General features: G+C 33.1%; 1 protein-coding gene and 2 long non-coding RNA genes across 3 annotated transcripts; all 3 read left to right on the forward strand.

Annotated features, from left to right (window-relative positions):
• The first annotated feature begins 1,752 nt into the window (after window positions 1-1,752).
• On the forward strand, window positions 1,753-3,184 carry LOC128203546 (uncharacterized). The gene is made up of 2 exons (XR_008255972.1): window positions 1,753-1,855; window positions 2,814-3,184. It is a non-coding gene; the product is annotated as an uncharacterized LOC128203546 (long non-coding RNA).
• Window positions 3,185-5,427: 2,243 nt separating this feature from the next.
• LOC128203076 (uncharacterized) lies at window positions 5,428-6,790 on the forward strand. The gene is made up of 3 exons (XR_008255854.1): window positions 5,428-5,691; window positions 6,038-6,289; window positions 6,534-6,790. It is a non-coding gene; the product is annotated as an uncharacterized LOC128203076 (long non-coding RNA).
• Window positions 6,791-8,614: 1,824 nt separating this feature from the next.
• Window positions 8,615-25,730, forward strand: LOC128203598 (uncharacterized). The gene is made up of 7 exons (XM_052905086.1): window positions 8,615-9,359; window positions 14,300-14,401; window positions 15,764-15,865; window positions 17,422-17,529; window positions 18,978-19,055; window positions 20,182-20,319; window positions 23,236-25,730. The coding sequence occupies exons 1-6, from the start codon at window positions 8,816-8,818 to the stop codon at window positions 20,286-20,288; spliced, it is 1,041 nt and encodes a 346-aa protein (XP_052761046.1). The 5' UTR covers window positions 8,615-8,815; the 3' UTR covers window positions 20,289-20,319; window positions 23,236-25,730.
• The last annotated feature ends 1,877 nt before the right edge of the window (window positions 25,731-27,607 follow it).

Here is a 27,607-nt window from a genome sequence, read left to right on the forward strand (position 1 = left end):
GAATACTTTGATATCCTCTGGAATATTCAATGAGCTAGATAGTGATGTGCTACACAAAATCATTAAAATTATAATGAACTAATATGATCAATATATTTATGTTTTTTATCTTTTATAATTGTTTTTCACATGTATTAATTGTTTTTGGTACATATTTGATGTGAGAACGTCGGATTGCTATTTTATTCTTTTAAAAATACTATATTTTTTTTACTTTTCAATTTTTGTGGTTAATTATGAGGTCACAATATTTTCAAAGAAGGGGAGCAGTAGTTATGAAGTCATATTTTGAGAAAGTAGTTATGGGTAAGGATTGCATTTATGTAGTGTTTATGATAAGCTGGTATGCCGTTTAAGGTTACTTTGTGTTCATAGTAAACGTAGATAGGTACATAAATTTATATAGTGTACAGAATATGTATTTATTAATATATACATATATATACATGTTGACAGACGATGACGAGACGTCATTTTTCGAAGTGGCGGAGTTTGTAACAGGGCCATTTATTATTATTATTATCATTATTATTATTAGTATGGTGATGACACCTTAAAACTAACATTTCACGGTTCAGGAGATCGCGTAATGGGGGACTACTTTCTTTACTTTCGTTTTCCAATATATTTACATGTATGACCTCAACATTGAACTTCAGCGCTTGGTATGGTCTTAGATATTCGTTTTCCATTGACCGATAATTATTGCCGCTATTATTGAATCGTGCTTTTGTGACAAGTTTTTAATTCAATTACATTTTGGAGCTGAACGGAGAAGGTGTTACTAACATTTCAAATTTAGTAAAATAACATGTAACAACTACGCACCGGTGAGAGAGAATTTCATATATGTGCTCAGTACCACATACTGGTAAGACATTTATGTATAATTGTCATGTTATGTTTACTGTTTGTCATGTAATATATTTCGTTGTATCATGTTTGTATTGTTTTATTTTATATGTGATTGATTATGTATTATTAACGGACAATCGCTTTGTATTGAACCTTTTGGAATTATTGCGATTGACTATTGATTTATATTGCTATGTTAAATCTATTTGAACTTGTTCTTTCAGTGCACGAGTTTTCATAATAGCTAATAGCTGTTTAATAAAAAGAATAAAACGAACCCGCAACTTAACACCTAATATATTCCCATTACGAAGAATAGACAATAAGGACGTGTTACATTATGAATGCAATATTGATGTACAAGCATGTTGATTCTTTGCATTTTGAAACATTTGTTTAAAACAGTTTTCAAGAATATTATTGATATATCATTGCTTTAAAATATGTCTTGTTCATTATTGCATTATATTTATGTTATTAAAAGTATATGTATTTATAACTGTATTATGGGCCGGAGGCCTTAGATTAGAATAAACTATATGTTATACATATTTTATACGACAGAAGAGCCAGTCTTATATACCCGACTTTCTTTTCCGGATCGGAACGAAGATTTTCGTTGATTTCCATTGGTCCGGAATTGGTTCGGTCCGGCCTGTCTTTTATACCCGACTTCGAAACTTCCACACTGCTATGATCTACATTTTAATATACCGAATTATTTAGTCGTTATACGACCGACGTTTAACTATGATCACTAATCAATGTTACGTAATTGACCTTACGACAGCGGCTTCTAAGCCACGCCCCCTGATATCAAGGGAGCGAACTCTGTCTATGTCCGTCAAACAAACGAGGAAGTAATTCGGTTAGTTTCGGTTTCCCATAATCCTTTGCGAGCGCATGACTTCCGGTAAATGTCTACCCTAGATATCGATAATGTATGTGTGTGATGTTGACCAGTGAAAAGGAGAGCATAAGTGGCAAAATAAATTGATAGGTGAGTAAAACATGTTAGGAACATCAGTTTGTATATTTTTCTATAAATTTCAACCGTGTTTTGTAAATGTCAATGAAGTTTTCGACGTTTATACCCAACTTCAGTACACATTTAAGTGGGTGGGGTAAAATAACAAATATAATGGTAAATACTTTCTTAGCGGTTCTTAAAGGTTCAAATACATATTGATTGTTATGCATAAAATTGTGGTTTGTTGGGTTTGTTATTAAATTAAATGAATAATATTTTGCAATTAGTGTGAAATTGTTAAGATATGCAGCTTTATAGCTACAATAATGAGCGATCAGGGATACTTTTTTATTATTTTGACATTTCATGTGTATCCCTGTAACGACGTCACCAGTCTGCCATAGTCTAAAAATTGTCAAAAGACTGGTTGACGGCCATTTAGGTGGACTATGCAGCTTTAAAGCAGTCAAGTAAATGAAGCTTAAAGCATAATGTGATTATGAAGGGCATTTAAATGTTGCCTGCTGTGCTGATATAAACAATAAACAGGTCTTAGAATAACAGCTGATAAATAATGTACTAGTAAATTGTAACTATTTAAATATCTGAATGATTTTAAAGCTGCACTCTCACAGATTAAACATTTTGACAACTGTTTTATTTTTTGTCTTCGAACGAGCCATTTATGCAAACGTGCAATAAAACCAGTGATATAAGGCTGCTGACAAAAAAGATCGGATCACAGATGTTCATATTTAAGTAAAAAAAAATATTTAAAAACATTTTTCTTTAAGCTGCACTCTCACAGAAATACCATTTTTACAACTTTTTTTTATTTTTGTCTTGGAAATAGCAAGACAACAAATAAAAAAAGTTGTCAAAATGGTAAATCTGTGAGAGTGCAGATTTAACAGCCTCTTTAGAGTCTTTTATATCTTATTTTTCTGGTTCACTTGGATGATGATATAACTATTTTATTTAATTTCAGAGATGTTCATTGTGTCTGTTTGAGTCTGCCAAGTTGATGCTGAACAGGAGTAGGCAGTTAATACCATTGATCTGATAGCAGCTATATATCAGTGGTTTTACAAGATATTTTTGTGCAAAACACAAGAGACTGAATTCGGTTCAAGAGCGGAGATAAAATAAATGAAGTGTGTCAATATGAATGAAAACTTTCCTTGACTCCAAGGACTAAAGAAAAAGATAACAGCCGAACAAGCTAGAGATTTTTCAAAAAGAAGCAAGATGGGGGTTTTTAACCCTTGGCAAATGAACCTTTAAAGGGATTATTTCATACCAAGGACAATTTTTATTGTTATTTAATTATATAATGGTATTATTAAATTGTAAAAAATGCTGTTGTTATCAATATGATTGTCTATGTTCTTTTTATTTCAATGACTGTTTAACTCCCATGGTAAATATTAAAGACATAAAATCGAGTTAACGTTTGTGGGCAATAACTAGCCAACCGGTTCACTTAGTTTGTAGGAGTGCTGTGCTAGTATACCGGCAGCCCTTGGTTCGAGCTTTTTCCTATCATGTTACTTTAGTATTGTTATAGTCAATAAGCCTAGGTGTCGTTAGCGTACTGTAGGCCGAATATTTTCTTGGCCCAAATTCAAACAGCCTTGAGATTTGAATTAAACTTGATACACGTGCAAATTTCCGTAAACAATATGCTCATGTCCAGCAAGATTCTACATAATATTTAAAGACTTGAATGATTAAATACATCTGCTGCTGCTGTATTAAAATTTTCATAACTAAGATTGTTCATCATTGTAAATACAGTGCTCAAGTTTAAAGCCGCATTCTCACAGACTGACTGTTTTGACAAAAAAAAAAATGTCTGAAAACCAGTGATATTAGATTGCTGATAGAAAATCAGGGAACATTTTTACATATCTTGACCGTTTTGACTGTAAAGTCTGTAAACCAGTGATGTAAGATAGCTGATAAATCAGTTAATCTGTGAGATTGCAGTTTTAAAGGTGCAGGTCCCTCAAGGTCAGTTGGTAGGAGATCTCATCAAATTCAACGAAGAATCATACATTCAATAATGCAATTCAACTTATTCATTTTTATTAGAATCCGCATATAATGAACACCATGAGCTCTGTTTGTTTTTTGTTGTTTTTTTTTTTTGGGGGGGGGGGAGGATTATGACAAATTTATTATTTCTGTAGAAAATGTCTGATACTTTCATACAAATTATAGCAAAACAAAAACAAATGGTTGTATAGAATTAAAATATTAATATTTATTTAATTATCTATATAATAAAACATTATAATGCACATTGTAAAACGTAAATGTTAAACGTAAATAAAGTACAAGGACATAAAAATATTTAATTATATATATATTTATATGATTATTTAATAATAATATCTCTTATGATAATAATAATAATAAACATAAAAAAGGTGTTGAATACTTAGCACATAACATATTATATATGTATGAATATCAATAATAACAGTCAAAAAACAGTTCAACCAACAAGAGATCCAACAAGTACTAGCATCCAACAAGTACTAGCAATGGGAATCCAACCAATATGACCTGACAACCTACAATAGCGGTTCAATCATCACTTCGTTGCAGTCAAATCAGGCTCAACAAGATATTCATCCATTAAATGCAGTCCAACCAACACTTGTGGTCAAACCAACACTTCTTGTCCTTCCATTGAAAGTTGTTCAACCAAAACTTGTAAATCAACTGATTATAGCTGTCTGATAAACAATAGCTGTCTATCCAACAGTGATTTAAACAACACTAGTTGTCATCACACATTCTGTCAAACAAGCAGTCCAACCAACGATGATGGTCCAACCAACACTTCCGGTCCAACCATTTATAATTGTTCAGCCAACACGTATGGTCCATCCAATATAGCGATCCAGTAAGCAACAGATGTCCAACCAACAATAGTGTTTCAACAGGCACTAGCTGTCCATCACGTTGCTACCTATCTAGCAGCCCAACCAATTGTAGTGATGTTCTTCATTGAAAGTAATGATCTCAGAAGATATCATCAGCACATTTGAATCATATCTGTAAAGAAAGGAATGGAACATAAAAAGTATATTTTTTATAAAAAAGGTAAGTTACTCACAGACTTATTTATGGATGGGTTTTAAGACAATCTGGACCCCGATTTAATTCCAGGCCTGGGTGTATGCGACTAGCCCGGTGGCCATCATAATATTTAAACATAACTAACTAGTTATAAATCATTCAGAAGACGACACAGGTGACAGGTTAACTTTTATATAAATTTTCAATTTCATTTACGTACATTCACAACTCGACATACATGTATACGAAATCTGCTCTGCAAATTTACTCCACCCATTTAATAAATCTAGAGTGTGATCGTGTACAATGGGTTAAATCTTTGATATCTTCTACAAATATGAACTATTTATATACATTTTATTCTCACCATATCGAAAGGCGGTACTTTGATTGGATTAACTGCATCTCTGCTGTTGTATTTCTTCAAATTTGCTAGCGTCTTCCTTATTTACATTTTACCGGAAGTCATGCGCGCGCAAGGGATTATGGGAAACCGTAAAGTCGCGAATGGCGTCTCGCGTCGTTTCGCTTTCCGATATTCCTGACAAATTATCATAAATGTGACATTACAATGCGAAAAAATAGAAGTCAAAGGAATTTGTAACTGGCTGCTACATCGGAAGGCTCGATATATCTTTAGAAAATGACGATATCTAACATTTGCGGGATGAAATCTATCCAAGTCAGAGAAAATCGGATAGCCGCCATGTTGTCAACATTGACATCGATACAAAGGAAAAGCGTGTGTGAGACGCATACTGTAAATGCAAACAAGGGTAAGTTTAACTTTTAATTACACCGGTCCTTCGTACAGTATTGTTGAAACAAAGATTAAATCATCGCACAATATGAGTAAATCATAAATGGCCCGAATGGGGAACCCGGAAGTGACATTAAATAAATAACAGTTACATGCCAGCTATAAAGTATAACCTTGTATTCTATAGTATGAGCAGAAATGGTTTATTGGGGTTATGCATAAAAAGTTTCAGTTCTAATCGATTGAACACTCTCCCTTATGAATAATAATGTAATAGTTGACAAGTGACAATCGTGGGTGATACCAATCTGTAACTTTTGCATTGCTCAAACATTCACATGCTTTGATTTTTGTTCTTACAGAAATTGTGGAACATGTTCACACACTCTGGCTGTAAAAGTAGACCTGGGAGGAAAAGTGCCCCCGGTGTGGGGCTCGAACTCACAACCACCAGAACACTAGCCCGGCACTCTAACCAACTAAGCTGACCGGGCAGCTGGTTCTAACCCACACACACTACATTCCGCCCCCCCCCCACACACACACATATTTGCCAGTCCAGGCAATGTCAACCGCAAGAGAAAACCAGTGATGACAAGTTTTACAAATAATCGGTACGACCTATTTTAAAGCTTTTTTATAACATTTAGTTTTACTTTGCTGTACAAAAGTAATGGACTAATTGTCCAGAGAAAAACAACAACCACAAAACATTAGCTATTATCTTGTCAATATTTCATTATTATATACATGTAGAAAGCAAACATCAAAGGCAGTAGCATTTACAGCTAGTATTAAAATATTTAACAATGCATGTAACTGATTTATTTTAATATTGGCATCTTTTATTTATTTCAGGAAAGTGTGGTCTTTTGAAGAGAGTTCTTGAAGTTGTTCAGCATGTTGTTTTGATGGATTCTTGGAAGGATGTACCTCTATGATGTTAGCTTCAGTTCTGAAGTATAACACCAGTTGTTGCATATTTAATATCAGATTTATTAAATACATTGTTGTTTTGCAAACATTACTTAAACTTTGATATTTCTTTGGTGTTTATGTATGATATTGTAGGTGAATATCTCTTTATTGCAATGGCAAATATATTTTAAAATATATAGCATTAGCAGAAGTTATTTTTCACTGTTAAAGCTGCACTTTCACAGATTGATCACTTTCACAACTTACACAGGATTCGATTGCATTTATCATATTTTGGCTCGGAGAAGTTTGCTTTGTGATTTATATATTAAGTCTTAATTTAAAGAATGCCAAAATAAGCCGATTCTGAGACAAAAAGTGTCAAACTAGAATTCTGTGAGAGTGCAACTTTAAGAATACTGTTAATCGAGTGTGCATGTGATCCGGACTCTGAACATTGGATGAACTATCATTAAATATTGTAGATTTACGTAAATGGCCCAAAATATAAGAATAACAATGAAAATATGTACATGTTTGACTTGTTCTTTATTCATAATAAGTCTTTACAGCATATGTTTGGCAGAATCAAGTTCTAATGAACATAATAATTGATTTAAATGTACAGTGAAATAAATTGTTTTATACAGAAAATAATACCTTAACGATTCAGACCGATCTGTTCTCGTTTTGTTTTGGTGGCTCAAATATTTATCTGAGTTTTGGAGGAGGCCTAGCTGGTGTGAGCTGGTCAAATACAGTAGCTGCTTGAGGGTCAGGGTTTTCTTGATTGGATTTCCCGTCGACAAAGTGCTGATATGAAAATAAGAAATCTATGAAATGTGTCGGAATGACAGCTACAAAAGCCATTGTTTACATAGGAACCATACGAGTAGATGAGATTCGGAAGCATGCGATGGTTCGGACAAAAATTTAGTTGTACGATATTTCCTGATTTACTTTGAAAGCAAAGCAGTTTATAAAAACTACATAACGGTATCAACAAAAATACCTCTATCTTGAATGAAATCAATCGTGTCCATGTTGAACCTGATATTAAATGGCCATTAATGCCGATTTGGCAACACAAGCCAAAGCATAAATGTACGATGTTTATAGTTTAAAAATAGTAACACTTATTTAGGTCATGCACGGACAATTTCAGTATTAAATAAATTTTGAGTGGATTGAAATACGTAGTTTTGTTCAAAAAAATACTTTTGTACAGACGTATAGATGTTTCGCCTTTGAACGATCTTTCAAAATTTCCAAGTTCAGCTGTTGATGAGGTCTTCCACAGAGTCTGCTACAGCACTTGCATTTTTCTAAATAACTCGCTGGTTTCGAATACGGAACGAATTGGAAGCCATCTTTAGTCGGCCTGGCTACCTTGTATCCGAATTACAAGTGCCATGACAACACCTTTTTACCATAATACTTAAAAAGGCGAGGAATTGCCAGCGCATGTATATGACGGACTCTGGTCAGTTTGACGGACAAAATGGCGGATAGCAACACGGCTTATCAGCCCTACATTCTGATTGGCTGATAGGACCTGTCAATCAAATCCTGTCGTAAGGTCAATAGCCTATCGTAATACAATCTGAATATTTATGTGATTAACCATGTTTTATTGAAGGAATAACTTATAAATCACTTTTAATGCTGAAACCCTTCCAACAAGCCATTTGACTTGCAACTTTAAATTCTTTGATTTTAAACGTATTTCAGAGGAAAATGCCCAAAACCTAAACGGAAAATCACAGTATTTTACAATATAAACATTGAATACATATAACTTAGGCGAACGTTTAATATCAAAGCAACACTAACATTTAGGCTTTTATGAGATATTTCATATACCCACCCTCACAAAAAAGTAAAAATAAAAAAGAAATTGTATTATATATAAACATAAATGGGTGTGCCGATAAAGTCTTATATCATTCGCGAGTAAAACGAAACGGATGACATGCGCACGCAGTATTTCAAGGAAGTAAATTAGGATCAGGCAGAATCGGATTGCTTCGGATTGCAAATATGTTGTTCAGCTGGCTTCAAAGACATGATTTCGAAAACACTTTCCTTAAATTCAACTTACAAAAGGACAAACGAACAGTCGCAGATTGATTTTTTGTTTTTGGATCTACAATTTATTAAAGTGTGAAATAATCTTTGTGAAGTCTTATCACCAGGAAGTAAGTTATACCAATAAACAAACCATGAGTGACAACCATACAAATGTTAAACTGTTTTTAGAACCAAGAATTGAATTCTGGATTGTGTCAAACATATATTTAGATTATATAAAGCGTTACTTGCTTAACGAGGCGAACTTTAACATACATATGCGTCAGGAATTAAGCAAAAGATGGCACATGTGTATCATGGAAGGGACTGTTTTGTTGCTTCTACATAGTTTAGGCATGCTCATACCGTACAAGCTAATTATCTTGTTAGTTAAGCTAGGCTCAGTTCTTAGAATCCTGTCCAAGTCGATTGTATACCATGAGCACGTCCCCATGATTGACTTAATCGATAAAAATGAGTCTGTTCAAAATAATTTGGACGCCTGGTTGAAGTCCCTTGGAAGTAATGTTGACAGAGAGGCCTTAACGGCTCTGGAGGTGGAACTTCTGCGCCTTAGATTTGGTACCTCATCTGACGACCAACGAGCAAAGTATTCGTTCTTTATAGAGCTTTTACCACAGCGCAAACCTCTTCGAGGGACAGATACAGTAATATCCATCAGGGAAGCAAAGATGGGTATGTTTATATTATATTCCATATCTTAGTGTAAAGCGTTAATACCAAAGTTTGGCTAAATGGCAAACAATGACAATGTTATGCAAACCTATTCGCACTCAGTGGAACTAAATATATATTTTATAGCGTTTAAATGCGATACAAAGCTTAGACAAAATTCTTGAAAGAAGGTTTATTTCAAAAAACATTTTCATTTAAACACGTTCATGCAGAATGGCCGTCAAAAAGGTGGTGGCGTTGACAGTGTTGTAGTTATCATTACCATCAAACAGTTTCAATAAAACCTAATTTGTTACGTTTTATAATTTCCAGAATTATTTCCCAAAATATCCAACAGTCCAAACAAAAATGTTATGTTTTTTTGGTGTGATTGTATTTATTTCCAAATATATGCATTCATTTCGATAGTAAGTGTATAAAATATTTTTCAGTATCATAATTTCCAGTTAAGTACACATTTTTCAGTTGTTTCTCTTTGCTTCTTGTTTGCTACTCGGTTTATTAGATTTAAGAGTTCTAATCAACTGTTAACAAACTTAAAGCTGCACTCTCACAGATTGAACGTTTTGACAACTTTTTTTTGTCTTGGAACAAGCCAATTTTTGCGAAAATCCATGGAAGGCAGTTATATAAGAACTAACACGCAGATTTTTATATACAAGTTAAAAAATGGATGTTTAGTAACGTTAGTAACGGTTTAAGCCACAAAACATTAATTTTCGAACGGAAATATGAAAATCTGCGATCTGATCTTTTGTCAGCAATATTATATCTGGTTTGCAGATATTTACACAAAAATTTGCTCTTTCCAAGACAAAAAATAAAAAAAAGTTGTAAAAATGGTAAATCTGTGAGAGTGCAGCTTTAAAGGATATAGTATTAGTAAACGGTATACAGTCGACACCATTTCCGGTCCGCCAAGTTGTCCGTCAGAGAGGAATACTTTTAACGTAGCTGTACCTTCTATTCATTCTTGAAATTTAAACAAGGTACAGGATTTTCCCCATGGATCCTACAATAAAACCATTAACACGACCTCACTCTGATATCATCGAACAAGAACGCGCTACAAGCCCAAATAAAGTTTGTTCTTACTTACGGAAATTTATGGGGCTATCAGTTAATGAAAGCAAATGATCGTACTTAATCTTCGGAAATCTTCAAACATTTAACGACTCCTTGGTCGCAGGCCATACAACGCTTGTCCAATTAGAGTCTAAAATTAGTTGGCATAGAAATCCATAGATCTTGTAAATGTGCCCCGGCTGTTGACACTTGAATAAGAAAAAGACGATCATCGCTCTTTTCCTTGCTAACAATCAGAGACTCAGCTTACAATGTCAATCCGCTAATGCTTGCTGGCTTAGTGCAGAACAACTGTACACTTACCGTGCTATACGGTTCTGAATCACTCACTGAAACTGACACAACGAAGCTCGTACGTTACATTCGTATCGCGGCAAAGATGTTCAAAACCTTAACGCGAGAACAAGAACTGATATCGCTCTTAGTATGTTGGGATGGCATTCTATTGTACCACATATCGACTTATGAAAGCTCATGTTTTTCCATAAACTGTGCACTTAAGATGCATCACTACTGTTGAAAAAGGTGTTCGACTATAGGCTACATATATTCTGTACTCGTTGTTATAGCAGTCAACTTGGTTTTATCCCAGACATTTTCAAAATCCTTGACAAATATGGATTAGAACAGCACATACACGCCTACAAATGTACAGCGAAGCTTCATACATAAATGGCATGGAAACAGACAATCAGAACTCTCATCACGAGCTTCTACAAAGATACGGAAAGCCCGAGTCACAGGCGACCTGGAGTTTCATTATTTTAGCAGTTTCAATACTCGTGTCTTCCCGCCCTTAATATGGCCAACTGCGAAATCTCGAGTCAATTTCTTGCGTGATCAACTGACGTTGACGTTCATCGTGTTTGTCCGTGCCAAAGGCTTTCCACCGAGAAACCTGTGGTAATGAACACAATCGGGACTCCACGTAATAGTGCATAGCCCGTGTACTACTGTACTAGCGCGATTCGTCATAAACATGCTACGCCGGATGATCATATAGACACACGTACCCGCGCGATTCGTCATAAACATGCTACGCCGGATGATCATACAGACACACGTACCCGCGCAGTCAGTAGATATTTTCATAATGCGCTGTACAAACAGACTTAAAATTACACTCACAAAGGATATCTCTTCTGATTATAAGAAATTCGCCTAAGAAATTATCATTTTGTCGTTTTTCTATGTTACTTGCTTGTTCATGAGGAATATATTTAAAACGTATCCGACAGTTTGTATATTAATGTTACACTTATTTTTGGTTATCTTTGTATTTTGCATGTCTTAAATGCGTGTTCAGGCATTTGGACATTAAATTTATATATAAATTCATTATAATATACGTTAAAACGGATGCAGGAAATTGAAAGGTATTATTATTAAAGCAGATTTTTCTGAGCATCTTTAGCTATTTTCAATTTTAGTTTGCCAAGTTTCTGAACCAGGTGCGAAGAGATTTTTTTAATATCGGTTTTTTAAATAAAATGAAATAATAGTAAAAAGACATCAGTGAATTGTTCATCATGTTTATCATAATTGCCACAAATTCAGAAAATATACGTTAAAATATAATAAATATATAAGTTTTAAAGTATATGCATTATCTTTCAATATAATTACATTAACATCGTAATCATGGTTTAACAACTTTGTGCCTAATACTATGTAATATGTATTGCTGAATAAACTGTATATATGACCGTTTGTTTGTTTAATATGTTTAAATCACTTTCGGGTTGAAATAAAGAGTATACTACCTCTATATTTCTTTTGCATTACATACATACATACACGTATTCAAAATGATGAAACATTAATGTGTTTGAATGTGAACGGGTTATTTGTTTAGTACATCGCAAAGACTGTTGTATAGACAGAAACTTGTGTTGTATTAAAATGTATATTTCTTCTCTGGTGACTCAGAAGTTACTCTCTGGTGACTCAGAAGTTACAATTATTGTCGTTTACTTAGATTAAAAAAAGATAATTGTTCAAATCATTTGACATTATATCTGTAATATAATCCTCAAGCGGGTTTTAAACATTCTTTATCGTCCTCACTGGAGGGCGCACTTTCTACCTAAATTTGTTTTTTGCTTGAACCGAACACATCGCCTTACTTGTATGCATTCAGATATTAATTTTCTGAATACGCGAAATTAAATGTACGACCAAGGTAACATTGATAGTTAAATTATCGCTGAAACGTACGGTTGACATTGAACTTGCGTATACATTCTTTATAGAGTTATATATTTTTCAGTATATTTTGTTCAGTAGAAGTTTATACTACATTATATCCCTATCGATGTAATCGAAACAACCGCGAAGGTCAATAGGTGCTGTAAACACCTGTTGTTTTTTTTTGTTCTTTATGATGCTATTCAATGTGAATATAAGCTCTTCACAAAACCGAACAAGACGAACTTATACACGATAATAAGCCTATCCCGCGTTAGTTCATTGGAATACGAGGGTCCGAAGCAGGGTCTTTTAGGATAGGGCATTTAAATGAAATATGCTAGTGTCTAAGATAAGTTGAAATAGATCTTGCAGAGTCCCAATGATCCCCGGATTCTTCAACACATCATATTGTATTTCATCATAACATACAGGGTATCCATTATTTGCTTTCTGTAAAACAGCTGTAATTTCGTCTATTGTTATGTTTTAGTTTAGTTCGGGGTTCGATGTTTACAAGAGATCTTCCATGTTATTATTATTTTCAAGCAACACTTATGCAGTTTTGGTCTATCGAGTGCGGTATCATCAAATCCAGATGTTTCTTCGCAATTGTACAAGTTATAAAAGTCCTCTTTCCACTTGTTTTCACCAAACACCTTAAAAACCTTGCTTAAAATTATTTCAATCGGAATATTCCTTGCATTTTGTGGATTTATTTTTTGTATTTTCCACCAAAATTCATTTTCGTACGCAAATGCGCGTCGATACGCACGTTCACTTTCTTTTAAATTTCGAATTCCTCTATTAAAGCCGAGTTGTCCGGGACTCGCGATGCGTCACCGATAAATCCATACAATTGGTGTAAACCATCCATGAATATAACGTTCCCATAATGTTCTGACAAGGCTTCAAACATGTTTTGTAAACATTTTAAGCATGAAGTAAGAAAAAAACAATGCAATCGAAAATGTTTTTCCATTTGAAATAACTGATTTCGTACTTAAACAATATTTTAGGGTTGTCGGGAGCCGGATACTCTTCCGTAACCGCTCGTGGGATTAAGATTCGTACAATTTGTTTCATCCAGTCATTTGCGATAATGTTAAAGTAAGATGCCGGACATGACCAAATATAATTTTGGCATTATTCGCAAGGGTATTAAATACAGAATACATGTGTGTAAAAATAAATGTGTAAAATATTAAAAAAATATTGCAGTCTTTGGTTCAATTGAAATCGAACATGAACTGACGCATCTTGATATATTCCAAGGTCATAAAGGTTTCATGGTATATCTTTACATTATCATTCTCTGCTCAATGAAACCCTTTCAAACGATTCCATAAGAATATGGGGTCACCAGGTAGTCAAAATGCATAATATTGTTTATCGTCTACCATAATAAAACTCACTAGGGACACATTACAAAAGTTGGTATAGAAGTCCACTTTCGAAAAATTCAAGATCATTTCAGATATTATTTCAATGTACATCCATTTCTACATATACGTTATGAATAATAGAGTTGAACGAATTTGACAAATGAAAACATGAATGAATATTTAGTTTGGCAATATTTTTTTGTGACCGAATACCTTTTACTATTCAATCAGCAATATATTTAAACCTAATTAATCTCAATTTTTGTTATTTTAATATTTCAGACCAGGTTGAGCAACAACCGCCACATGAAAGTCGTGCACCTGCAGAAAGCACCAGAGAGCATCTTTTAGACCTGTGGCTGACAATCATCGACATCCGAATGCGTACGATTTTTAAAAACAATCTTATATACATTTTGTTCTCCTTGTAAACAATACTGGTTTACTTGGTACATAATCATCACCAATACTATCCATTTTATTTTCGTGAGCCTGCTTGTCGTTAGTTCGACTTGTTTGCAACTATAAGTTCGGTCAAGTTTATACTAGGATGCCCGTCCGTCCCTCCGATGATAAGCTTGTCCGGGCTGTTACTTTGCCACGTCTTAGGGGATGTTAAATTTACTAGGCACAAAGGTGTATCCCGAGAAGCACATTTAACTTTGACTACCTTTTTTAGCATGAAAAGCAAAGAAACACATACGCTATAAATCAAATGATTTGATATGTTATGTATAGAAGCCAAGTTAACTTCATTATCTCAGGTTCAAAAATTTCCAAAGATAATAAATGCAAAATGGATTGTTAGTTTTTTATGTAAAAACTTATTTTGGTTTGTTTTATATGGATTCTTGATGATATCTTTAAATTAGAAAGACATTGTAAGTTCAGTATCAGCTTGACTACACACTGTAGTACACAATAAAACCCATTGCCTCGGAAACAAACAAACTCCTTACCTTACAGTCTGAACATCTTCCTCAAATGTTTGAAATAAATTAAAGGGACAGTATTTCTTTTTAGCGCATTGTAAAGAGCAGAATGCGTTTTGCGATGTTAAAATAGATAATCAAATACAGTTCCTGGATTGCTTTTGCTTCTCGGTAACTCAAAACGTGACGTCACAAACCACGTGGTATTGTCGCAATGTTGGGTAGGGATAATATGACATTTATATTTTCTTCTACAGATTTTTGACACCAAAATGATAACATGATATATATCTTTAACAAAAACCTTTGAGTATTGTATTAATCCATCTAACATAGTTAGTGAATTGTTTCCGTGCTGTGAAATCAATGTTTCAAGTTGAGATCTATTACCAAAGCTTTTCAAACGGCCGCAATTCGTCTAAACATGACCTCAAAGGTACATGGCTAGTTAAAATATACATATGGCTAAGTCGAGATTCAGAAACGACAAGCAAGTTGACATAGTTTTATAGAAATGGTCCCTATATGACTCTAAACAGGTCGCGATGTAAAAGTTGTATTCTATTGTTATTGACTTTGTTGAAAAAAGGATAAAAACAACGTTTGACACACGACACTTGTTATTGAAATATTGTTGAAAAATGAAAATTGACGCTAATTCCTTGTAAAAGAAAATAGTTAGTTGAGATATCCCGGCAAAACAACAATTAAAGCTGTGTTCATCAATGAATTATTATCCAACAGGATATGGATGGTTTCATTTTTAAGATTTCTAATACTACATAGTTAAGTCCACTTTCCTTATTTTGGACAGATAAAGACAATGGAATCGCAAGGATAAACTTGCATTGTGAAAAGGTGTGCAGAGATCTTTCCAGCAATGTTTCAGACCTCTTCGAAAGTGGATCACTTGTCAGTAAGTGTTCAGTAGTTTTCATTATGATTTTTAAGATATAAATAAAATACTGAATTAAAGAAATTTTTACAGTAAATGTTCAAAAATACTCTCAAGGTATGCTTAAAATGGGGACAATATTTTGGAATATTTTAGAAACGAAAATCTGTACGTTATTATCATATAACTTTGTGGCATTCTTAAAGATGTAAGACATTTGATTCATTCGTTTTAAGACAACAGCCTTCCAAAAAATTGTTCTGTTCATAAATATATTAACTGAATTTTATGTTGCCGTATAAAGAGAGATAGGTTTTAGCCAGATTTTAGAACTTATTTATAGTGTACATTTATTACAACTTTTCACGTATTAAAATCTTATATATCAATGATACTTTTTACCGACACAATCATGTTTTTTAACTTCCGCCTATTGAAAGCATCTATGTAGGTGTAACCAGTATTCATTTAAGAATATAATACATAAATAATGAGTATCGAAACTGATAGATAATATATTTATATGTTAATAGAGAATTCAAATTTAAAATTTATGAGCAATGCTTACAATAAAATAAATTCTACGCGATTTAGAAATAACCGAAACGCTGTTTTAGTATCTCTTTTGAATCTCGATTGAACTGTCAAAAGGAAATATTTATTTGGGACTGTTTACTGGCCGCTTTACTGAGCTACGGATAATTCGAACACTGTTGGAGATGCGTTGACACTTGAATTACGAATATTCTAATTACTGGCGATTTAAATATACATGTATTAAAACCCAGTTTGCTGTTACAATTTCTTATAACTATTTTTTAGTTTGGCCTCTAACAAATAATTTCAGACCCTTCTCACTTCACAGAAACATCATCTACTATTATAAACCTATTAATTTACCATTTATCTGTATTGGGATCTGGTTTTCAAACACTAACGCCACGGCGAGAGCGACCAAGGCTTTCTATGTTTTACAAGAAACATTTTCTTTCATAGGCAACATTTATCACCAGCACACACCTATCCTTTTTAAAATATACAACTACATCAGTCTATTAAAACCCAAATCGTCTTTTTTTAATATACATGTACACGTAACGACGAAAATATAACCAATCATATTCATAACTCCATACTCTGTACAACGAGATTTTCATAATTTATACGAGGCCCACCCAATGCTACATTGATTTTGAGTAAAGACAAGTTCACACTAAGATATGTTTTATTTTTATTATTCATACTTATATACATATTTTTATCTTTCTTCTCTTCTCCCCTTGTCCATCAATCAACACCGGGTCAATTACTCTTTCTAATGCAATGCATCATTACAATACATATCTATATCATTACATTTATACAATACTTACAATGCTTGAAATGTTACGTAAACTTCACGTGTTTGTAATATACTGGAAACACTTCTTATTTCAACCTATTAGCTATCTCCTCAATACTAACGAGGATCTACTAATATATGTTGTTTCAATGTATTTTCATTTGTTTAAACTGAAAATACCACCAGAAACCTTGATTCTAAAGTGTTAAACATAATAAATTCAAAATTATTTTAGACCCCCGAATACAGCCTTTGACATTCCATGATATCAACAAGTGGCTGACAGACGGTCACTGCAAAATGAATAGGATAGCTGATTACTATATTGGAATGGTCACGAAAGGTACGTTTCACTTCCGATTAATTGTTGATCGCGACATGCAATTTAACGCCATTTATAACGGTTATGTCTTTACATCATTTTAGCTGTCAGTTTGCTTTTCAATTTAATGTATAACTGATCAGCCTAATTTTACCAGCTATGTGGAAACTACAGAACGGGATATGCACTGGGTACTAATTCAGTTGGCATTTTAACTGAAGCCTGTACGTTTTTCATTTTTTAGCTCATGTATTTTAATTACTGTATAACAGAGATATTACTTTTATTTTTGCCGTTCTTATGTCTACTTATACGATACGTCAGACAATAAACCCAACGCACGTTTTCACTTATTAGTTAATTTGATTAATTTAACCGACTAATGGAATATTCAAAGAAATACTTATTACAAAGCCCTCTAAAAACACAAAAAAAGAATCACTAGTCATTGCGATAGGCCATAAGAAAGGTTCCCTGGTTGGGATCGAGCCCACAACTTCTTGAGAGAGTCAGAGACCTATACCACTAGACAACTCTCATCTCTACATACTGTTTTAAGAACAACAATTTCAAACTATAAAACCAAAATGATTTTAAGTAAAAGATTGTCTCTTTTGATATTAACCAGGTATTTTTAAGACTACTGAGAAACAATAAATAATATGCATTTTAGATACATGTGTTTTTTACAATATGCAATACAAGTGATTTAACGGTAATATACTATGAATGTATAAAGGTATGTCAAATATCTATTTCAATTGTGTAGCCTTATCATAATATGACATATGTCTACTCGCTTCCGTTGTATTGCATTAAAAATGACTCCCGTTTGATGAACAAACATTGTCTGGACATTTTATGCACTATATTGGCTAAACAATGGAAGCTGTGGGACAGGCCCAGAGTCTAGAATGTAACCAATAACCTGTTTAAAAACTCAAGGATCACGGCAAATTGCCTGAAATCTTGTATGTTTGATAAGATGTCTCACCAGCTCTGTTTTCAAAGAACACCAACAAAGAACAGTCATTTTTTACACACTTTTACAATGTTGCCATAGTTACAGCACATACGCAGTACTTTCGTCAGATTATTTTTACATGAAATTGTGGTATTTTCTTTGCTATTTTGATTATTACTTTTGGTGCACATATAGTGTAATCTGACTGCAGATGCATAATATATTTCTTCACGCTTTTGCCTTTTATCAGATTTATATTGTGAGTATACATGAATAAAGTGTATACATTGTAGTGTATAGAATGTGTTATTGATATAACGACGTTTAAGAAGTTATATTGAGCTGATTGACGTCATAATACACTTTAATGTTAGAAAACAAAACTTTTACAGTGAAAAATGAAAATATTGAATTACAAATTTAAACTCATTTGTCATTTAATACCATAGTCCGAACCATAATTTCATCTAGAATTGATTGGGTAAAGAATACAAATACTTTTCAGAGGCGGATGACACCATAGCCGTTCTCCGGGACGTAGAGCGACTATTGAATGAAAATCCATCGAGTCACATTATGAGAGGTAAGTCAACATACTCGAACGCGTCTTGTGCGCTCTCTGTATTTCAATTTGATTTAAATTTGTTAATTGGTATATTTATGCGGGTTTATAGGTAACGTATGGTTCGATTGTAATATTTTGAAATCAACAAACCTCAAAGTTAATTGGCAAATTGGCAAAAGCGGGATATAAATGCCTAGGATCATTAAAAACATACTAGTAGTCATGGCGACACAGGTAATAAAAACATGAACAAAAAACAAAAGTCCGAGTTGGTTTTAGCTTTTAGCAATACCAGCATAGCTTGTGTCATTTAAGTGTTCATTGCATCAATAATTATTTTAAAGACCGATTTATGTCAATTTATTAGCGCTTTTCGAAGAATAAGGAGGCTTTACTACTTGCCCCAGCGTTGGCGTCAGCGTCGGCGTTGGCTTCTTGTTAAAGTTTTAGGGCAGGTTGGCATTTTCACTTGTAACTCCAATACACTTCATTCAATTCACTAAATACTTCAGACAGTTGTTCAGGACCATCACGCAATGAGGTTACATAACTCCATATTATCATTAACACAAATTATGCCCCCTGATTGACTGATTTGTTAAAGATTAAGTATTAAAAAGTTCAGGCGGGCGGGCGGTCTATCGTCATGAAACTGAAAATAATTTGTTAAGGTTGAGATATCTTGACCATTCGTTGTATACAGGAAGACATAATGGAGACCTTTCCTTAACTTGCGTTTGGGTACTCTAGAGTTAAGATCAAGATCACTTATACTAAAATTGGAAAAACACGATTTGAATTGACTAACTTTTGTTAAGGCTTAAATATCTTGACCTTATAACATGGTATTTAGGAAAAGTCCATGGATAGTTTTCATTGGATTATTTCTAAAATTGGAAAAAAATGGATTGATGAATCTCACGGCAAATGCTGAAGTTCTCCTGGTTTTGTCGCATTGCAGCATGTCTTGCTTTTTACTTTTTTGATTTGACTTTTTTATTCCTTTTTACAGGCATAAATTACATCATTATTGTTTTCATTTTTAAGACCAAGCGGCCCATAGTCGAGTGCGCTGTCCCACGACCGCTCTTGCATATTTTCGTAATTGCTTGTATTTTATAGTTATTATCTTTTCTTATTTTAGTTGGAACAGTTAACTGTTTTGATAGAAAAGTGCAACACATGCATCGGGACATGGAAAAAGCCATGGACAGAGTGAGACGCGAGGCAGCTGCATCGCGAATTCTATGAATCTGGAAGAAGCTAGCTTTGCAAGGGACTGGTAATTTCAACATTGTTTCAATATTTCAATGTTCTGTTTCTTTTCAAGGTTTGCACAATAATGACATCTGGTAATGTTGAGCACACTTTAAATGTTTGCTTAAGGATTATGTTCTACCAGTTGTTTCTCTTTCGCTTAAATGTAACTTACCTAAGGGAGTTGGAATCATATTTAAATATAATAAGAAAAACGCACAAAACTGTCTTTACTTATGTATTGAACAATGCTAATTTCGATCTAGATAAGATTGGTACATAATACAAGAGCGTTAAAAATTTGGTACTGATTGATCAGCCGTGCATGCAGAGGAAGGATCACAAATAATGTTGAGAATTCTGTACTGAAAAGCATACAACTTTTCAGTTTTTTTCTTGGATTGGAATACACTTCCGAGCTAACAAAATACACTGTTATTGAAAAAAACAACAAAGCATGAAAACTGTAGAAACAAAAGGGAAAGAAAAAGGGAACCAGGTGGTAAAAAACGAAACTCTGTGGTTGTCTAATGTTTTGAGGTCCTATATCGACTATTTAATCAACATGTTACTGCACTTAATTACCAATACCGACACCCTACAGTAAGAACTAATGGTTCATGTCCACGTTTCTACATTTTATACACACTATTAACATTCGCTTAGTCTTTTGTATACAGATACTTGACGTTCGCACTGTTTAACCCGCAAAGGTTAAAACGTCATTGTTTTCTAGTATTGAGCTCTGATAAGCGCGATTTACGGCGTTACACTTGTTGACTATTCTTAAATGCAAACGTATAATGTCGATAACATAACTCGTTAATAATTACTCAGCTGCAGAAGCAACTTATGGATAAAGTACCACTTTGGGAGTAAAGTACAACAAAAGTCACCTGGAGGTCAACAACCACTTTCGGGGTCAAGAATGACCTTTGGATTAAAAACCACCTTAGGGTTCGAGAACAATTCTTGAAGAAAAGCACCACCTTGGGGCAAATTACTACCAATCATCATCAGTTGTAGCCGAGCTAACATTCACTTCGACCCTTAGTCTTAGCGTTGAACCTATATTGGGGTGGGGGTAATATCATTAATCGTCACAAGTTAAACCATCAAATAATAATGTAACCACATTATTTAAAGATGTTAAGTGAGCAAACTCAATAATCTGATTAAAACGTTGACAAGAGTCGTTTATCTTAAATTAATTTAAGGCAGACTAACTACATAATGAACATAAACATTGATGTAAATTCATGTTCGCGTATAATTCTAAAAGAATGTATTTTTTATCTTTAATTCTATATGTTTAAAGTGATAATTAGTTTATTTATCTCCCTACTTCCTTCTTGACGTATTTTCTCAAGTTTGAGTGCGAATTTTCGTTGTTAGTATTTGTTGACTGTTTTATTTGAATTATTTCATTATAATGATTAGAGTTTGATCTTTTTTTCTACAACATTTTGCACTAATAAAAGTTTAGCGCGATAATTAAAAAGTGTAAATTAAAGTGATCGTAGAAATCAATATGTCCTGTTAGCGATTCCATCATGACAAACATCTTTTAACGTACGTTCATAACCACAGGTCAGTTCCACATTGAAAAACAGTATTGTCCCGTAACTTTGAACGTATCGCCAACCGTCCCATCGATTCAGATTGCAATATTTGTTCAACTTTAGTACATTTATGGTATTTACATCAATATTTATATGAACAACGACAGCAACACGATCTCAGATATGTTTTTAAATGGCACAGGGTCAACGCAAACGACATAGACCACAAAACAAAACAATTACAAACCAGAAACATGAAACAACGACAACACAAAACTCCACAAGAACACACTGCAAATAAACTTTATATAACTAGTGGTGTTTATCAAGGTTGCTTAACTTTATTCCTGCAATATACCAACATATATTGTTTTCAGAGATTAGTTTAGACATATGAGCTATGTTGACAGTGTATGTGTTAATGTTGCGATTGTTTATTGCATAAACAGTCAACACTATGGTTGTTTTCTGGCTGATATTGGTTAGTTGCTATGTATGCACTTTTATTTGTTATGTTCAGAAATGGTTGTGTGGCGCACCTAACGTAGCCAATTGAAGATAGTAGCAGATATGTCAGACATATATTTCCCTTCGTTACTAAGCTAACCGATTTTGTTTGTACCCCTTTATTCTAAGACTTGACCTTTCATGTATATATAAGATAAAAAACTCTTGTCAACGTTTTTATCAGATAAATGAGTTTTCTCCCTTTACACTGTTAAATAATGGGCTACACATATGGTCAACCATGTGACAATTTGCGTTATAACTACCTCCGCCTGAACAAAGGATCAACGCTAAGGTTAAAGGTCAAAGTTATGGTTTGCTCGAATACACATGGATGTGCATGGTAATGCATTTTCCTCAAGACGATTCTTTGCTGACCAAGGACGATTCTTGACTCCAGGGTGGTTTTTGACCCCAGGGTGGTTTTTACCCCAGGGTATTTCTTGACCCAGGATGGTTTCTTGATCCAAAGGTGTTTCTTTGCCCTCAAGGTAGTTCTTTGCTCCAAAAAATGGTGCTTTATTCCAAAAGTGGTGCTTTAGTCCCAAAGTGGTGCTTTATTCCAAAAGTGGGCCTGTACTTCCAATTAATGTTTTTCTCCTAAAGTGGTATTATACTCCCAAAGTGGTGCTTTACTCCAAAAGAGGTCCTTTAAATCCCCCATTTTACTATGACTATGCTAGTTTAAGGCTCTGACTAACAAAATTATTAAATAATTAAATGAGTATCTAACATTTGCTATTTGGTGTTTGTTCAGAAAAAATGCATAATAACAATTTCCAAATTCAAAATTTGGCTTAGTTTGAAAACATAAATTGCCAAAATGAAAACTGTGAATAAGTCATCTTAAAAATGTCTCTTTTCATTTCCAGACCCAGTTACATCATGGTTGCATGGGCGTCACCTTAATCTACGTACAGTGCTCTTCATCGCTAAATTGGTTGGTTGTAATGTAACATAATTTTTTCTATGGTTGGTATACCCGATATGAGCCTTGCGATAACGGATGTGTTGAAGAATGCTATTTGTGTAAATATTCCTGACAAAATTGATACATTCAACCGTGGTTAAAAACTTTAAACCTTTCATGAGCCTAAAATGAACAATAAATGGGAGGTAGTATTTCCGTGATCGAGTGTTGTGAAGTTCTTTTCCGTTTGGTGCAGTGTGAAATAAGGCTCTAATATAGCTGTAGCTTCTTTTCTATAATTCTGTTACGCTTTTGTAAACGTGTGACTTGCTAAATGTGCGGTAATTCACAATTCACAGGAACATAACAATAAAATGCATTCAATTTAAAAATACGCTGAAAACATCTGGGACGGACAATTGCAAAAAAAGAAATGAATTTTCTTAAGAATTACCTTATATTTTTTGTTTTTCTTTGATGTGTGTCCTGTAGTCTGATTTCATTATATAAGCGTTAGTGCACTAAGTGACTCAACAGTGAAAATATTATAACAGAGACCTGATAATTACAGCTACTCAACTATGTTTATTTCTAGCTATAGATTTTATTTCTATCACGTGTTTTATCCCTAATGTATAAATATAACAGACAGCTGTAGCGCCCAAGTAACAAATAAAGCTTAACTATTTTATAGATATAGATATAAATATAGCTACGGCTGTTATTTTAAATTGTTTTATATTGATTATCTTATTTATAGCCACAGCTGTACATTACAGGTACATATGAAACTATAATATACAGTTGTTGCTATATATTTACAACTGTAGCTAAAGTGTGTGTCTTACAGTTTTGTGCCATTTGGAACACCATAATACACAGGGGTGAAACAAAAATTAGTTATATCACTTAGAAACCAGAATGATCTTTAACTTATGTACATACATGTATTTACTTTTTAGATATTGCGTAGTTAAATTATTTCATATACCTTCTAGTTATTAAATGTAATCTTCTTTTTCATATCTGTTTTAATAAAGTGATGTATTTTTTCTGCATTTTTTAAACAATATTCTATTAGCCTGGTATGTCGACTGCAAGTTATTTTGAAATATAAAAGTAGTTGCAGGTTTAATGTATCTCGTATTAGAAGTAAATGTTTATATTGATACTCAATGTCATATAGATGCCGTTGACATAGGCTTAATTATACATTGAACGGTAAACTACTCATACTTGTGTAGCATCTGGGGTACTTGAAAAATTTTATGTATTGAAGTAATCGAAAACCGAACTATGTGTTTCTTTCTGGGAACAGGAAAATACACACCAAATTCTGCTGTTGCTTGTGATATGGGCTGAGAACTAGTGTTTTGAAACAGTTAAAATGTTTTGCAAATATTTTGTGTAGACTATCAGATATGGATCAGTCAAGACTCAATTTCAAGGTTTCTGAACATTGTCTTTCATTTGCCAATAGGAACGGTAAAATCTGGCATCAGAAATTGAAATTTAACTGAAACTAAACACTTTGTTAATATATTAATGCCATATAATCATAGATCAGCACTTGCCAAGTTCAGAAGTGGTGTTGCGCCAATAAGGTTAGAGACAAATAGATATAAAAGGCTAGATGTTAATGATATGATCTGTCCAATCTGTAATATTGAGGATGAAATGCATGTGCTACTTAACTGTTCAACATATTCTTAAATTCGTAAGTTACTGTGTCATAAAGCTAGTAGTGTTAACACAATTTTTAACTCATATAATAATACTGAAAAGCTTTGCTTCCTCTTATCTGATGAGAGAACTCTAGAATATACTGCCAAATCAAGCCTAAATATGTTAAAACTTAGAAGGAATAGTCTATACTACTAAAATTAGAAATATGTGTGCCATTAATGAATCTTTTATCTGTATCTGTTTTATATTCCTTTTAACTGCACATACACTACCTTTAAAGATGGAAACATAAGTTTTGTGTTTTTTTTTATATTTATATTTTTAAATATCCAGAAATACTAAAGATGTGAATATGCCAAACATTTTAAGTACTGCTTTGGATTAATCAGAAAATATAAAACAATTCACATATGCAACAAGAACTCTTAAGTTGTCGGACTTAGTAACGTTATGCTATGTTTAACAATTTAAAACATTTTGTAAATTTTGAGCTAACAAAAACTATTCTAATAATTGTTCTTAAGGTCTAGTGATAAGTGAGCGTTTTATGTTTTGTTATGTTTACATTTGTGACATTAAAACTTTCGCTGCAAGCAAGAGCTTGATCTTTAAGAAGAATGTTTCAAAGTTATGAATGGCAGACTTTCCTCATGATGCCATATTTTATAGTTTATTAACATTTCGTCAATATACATCAAATATACAGTTCATATCACTAATAATATACATAGTCATGAGAACATTGCCACTAAGGTTAGAGTTATAAGTGACTTAATACAGGTTTAGTTTTTTTTAAATATTGTATTAAGTCACTTATAACTTTAACCTTAGTGGCTGATATACGATAATAATGCCCAGCCGGGGGAACTGTCATGTCTCTGTTAAAACATGTTGTTGTTTTTCAATTCGAATAGCAGCCATATTTTTCTATGCATCGTTTATGGGAACTACCTACATACATCGAATGTTTTTGTTTAAGTACAAACATATCTAAAATGACTGAATGCTATGTTATTATTATGTTAAACTTATCTTATATGATGATGATGATGATGATAATTGTTGTTGTAAATTAGAGATTGTAGTACTAACTATGAATATTTCTTGTAATATATTTTGTTATTAGAGCATATGAAAAAAAGTCGGAAGGCAAGGAATTTCATTTTGATATAATAAATGTATTTAAATTACCTCGCCATTATCGACACATGTTGTTGAGGTTATATATGCAGTTATAATACAACGTGCTGGTATGTCAAAAACAGATATAAATGTAATATTACAAATTTGATTAATCTCGTTTTTCAAAATTTACATCGATACTCCATGTAATATAAATGTATTTGACAAAGCCTGAGCCATATATTTTAACTGCACGTGTAATTTAGAACTTCACATACTTATAGCCTATCATGAGGAAGGTTCGCCACTTATTACCTTGAAGCATTTCTCTTGAAGGCCAAGGTAATGATTGCAACCAAATATTGTATAGCTATACTGTGTGAAGAAGTTTTGCAACAATATATTGGATTTGGAACTCCTTTTAATTAAATTGTTGTGTACAAATAGATATCTTGGGTATCCTTTGACAATGCCATGCTTCTATGACTGTATGTTTTGTTCGTTTGATTTTGTATCTTCCAAAACAATAACGAACCTTTATCATATATCGATATCGAATTTGGTTATTGGTTTCATGAGTGTATGGATACTGAACACATTCCGTTTTACAAATTTGGTAAAATATACAACTTGAAAATAAGTTTGTTGTATTACCAAATAGGTATGGATGGCAATACGTTGGTTAAATGCAGTATAAATATAAATTCATGCTAGTTTTTTTACATAAAAATAGCATTGAAATTCAGTTATGTATTGCTTATCCTACATCCATGAAAAGGTTATTTTGGAAGTACGAACATTTATAATTGCTTCAATTACATGCAATAATTATGTTAAATCATTTGGGTGATTGTTGTAGTATTTAACCTAGTATACTACTTGTGGCGGTGATAATAAAAACCATTATATTCAGCTCTTTTGGGCATATGGGAAGTAAGGACCTTTATCCATGGCCCGGTTATTTTTGAAGTACAAACTTAATTTTAATTGCTCCAATTCTTATAATCATGTTAAATAATCTTTTGATGATGGTGTTGACTGTTGTTGTATGTTAAACCCATCGTTATTGTGGTGGTATGAGTTGTAGTATGTTAAACTCATCGTACTGCTGATGCTGTTTGTTAAAGTACAACCTGTATTAAGTAACTGTAAACGGAAGAAATAGCACGATCCACAGTTGTTATTAGATAATATGGATATAGTTTTGGCACAAGGAATGATATTTTCATCTATATTTCGGCTTTTCCTTTTTTCATTTTTATGTTTTGTAAAATAAGCTAACCGGAGTCAACATTACTTTTGAACAGGTTGAAGTTTGTTGCAAATAAGATGCATAATAATGCTAGGTCAATTACAAATATGCTGCAAGTGCTTAAATTTTGATTTTGATTTTGATTTTGTTTTTTCGTTGTTTAAATACTGAAAATAAATATTTTTGCTGCTTGTCTAATTCCATTATTTTCCATTGTATTATTGCATTCTTGTAAATGAAAACAACAACCAATTTTATATACTTATATATTTAA

This window comes from Mya arenaria, chromosome 9 (genome assembly GCF_026914265.1).
Source record: "Mya arenaria isolate MELC-2E11 chromosome 9, ASM2691426v1".
NCBI lineage: Eukaryota > Metazoa > Mollusca > Bivalvia > Myida > Myidae > Mya > Mya arenaria.

Bases quoted from the DNA above. Each gene is read 5' to 3' on its own strand.
- LOC128203598 (XM_052905086.1), top strand. From the start codon at position 8,816: ATGAGTGACAACCATACAAATGTTAAACTGTTTTTAGAACCAAGAATT. The intron at 15,866-17,421 runs GTAAGTGTTCAG...AAATTATTTTAG, and splicing joins CGAAAGTGGATCACTTGTCA to ACCCCCGAATACAGCCTTTG. The intron at 19,056-20,181 runs GTAAGTCAACAT...TTCTTATTTTAG, and splicing joins ATCGAGTCACATTATGAGAG to TTGGAACAGTTAACTGTTTT.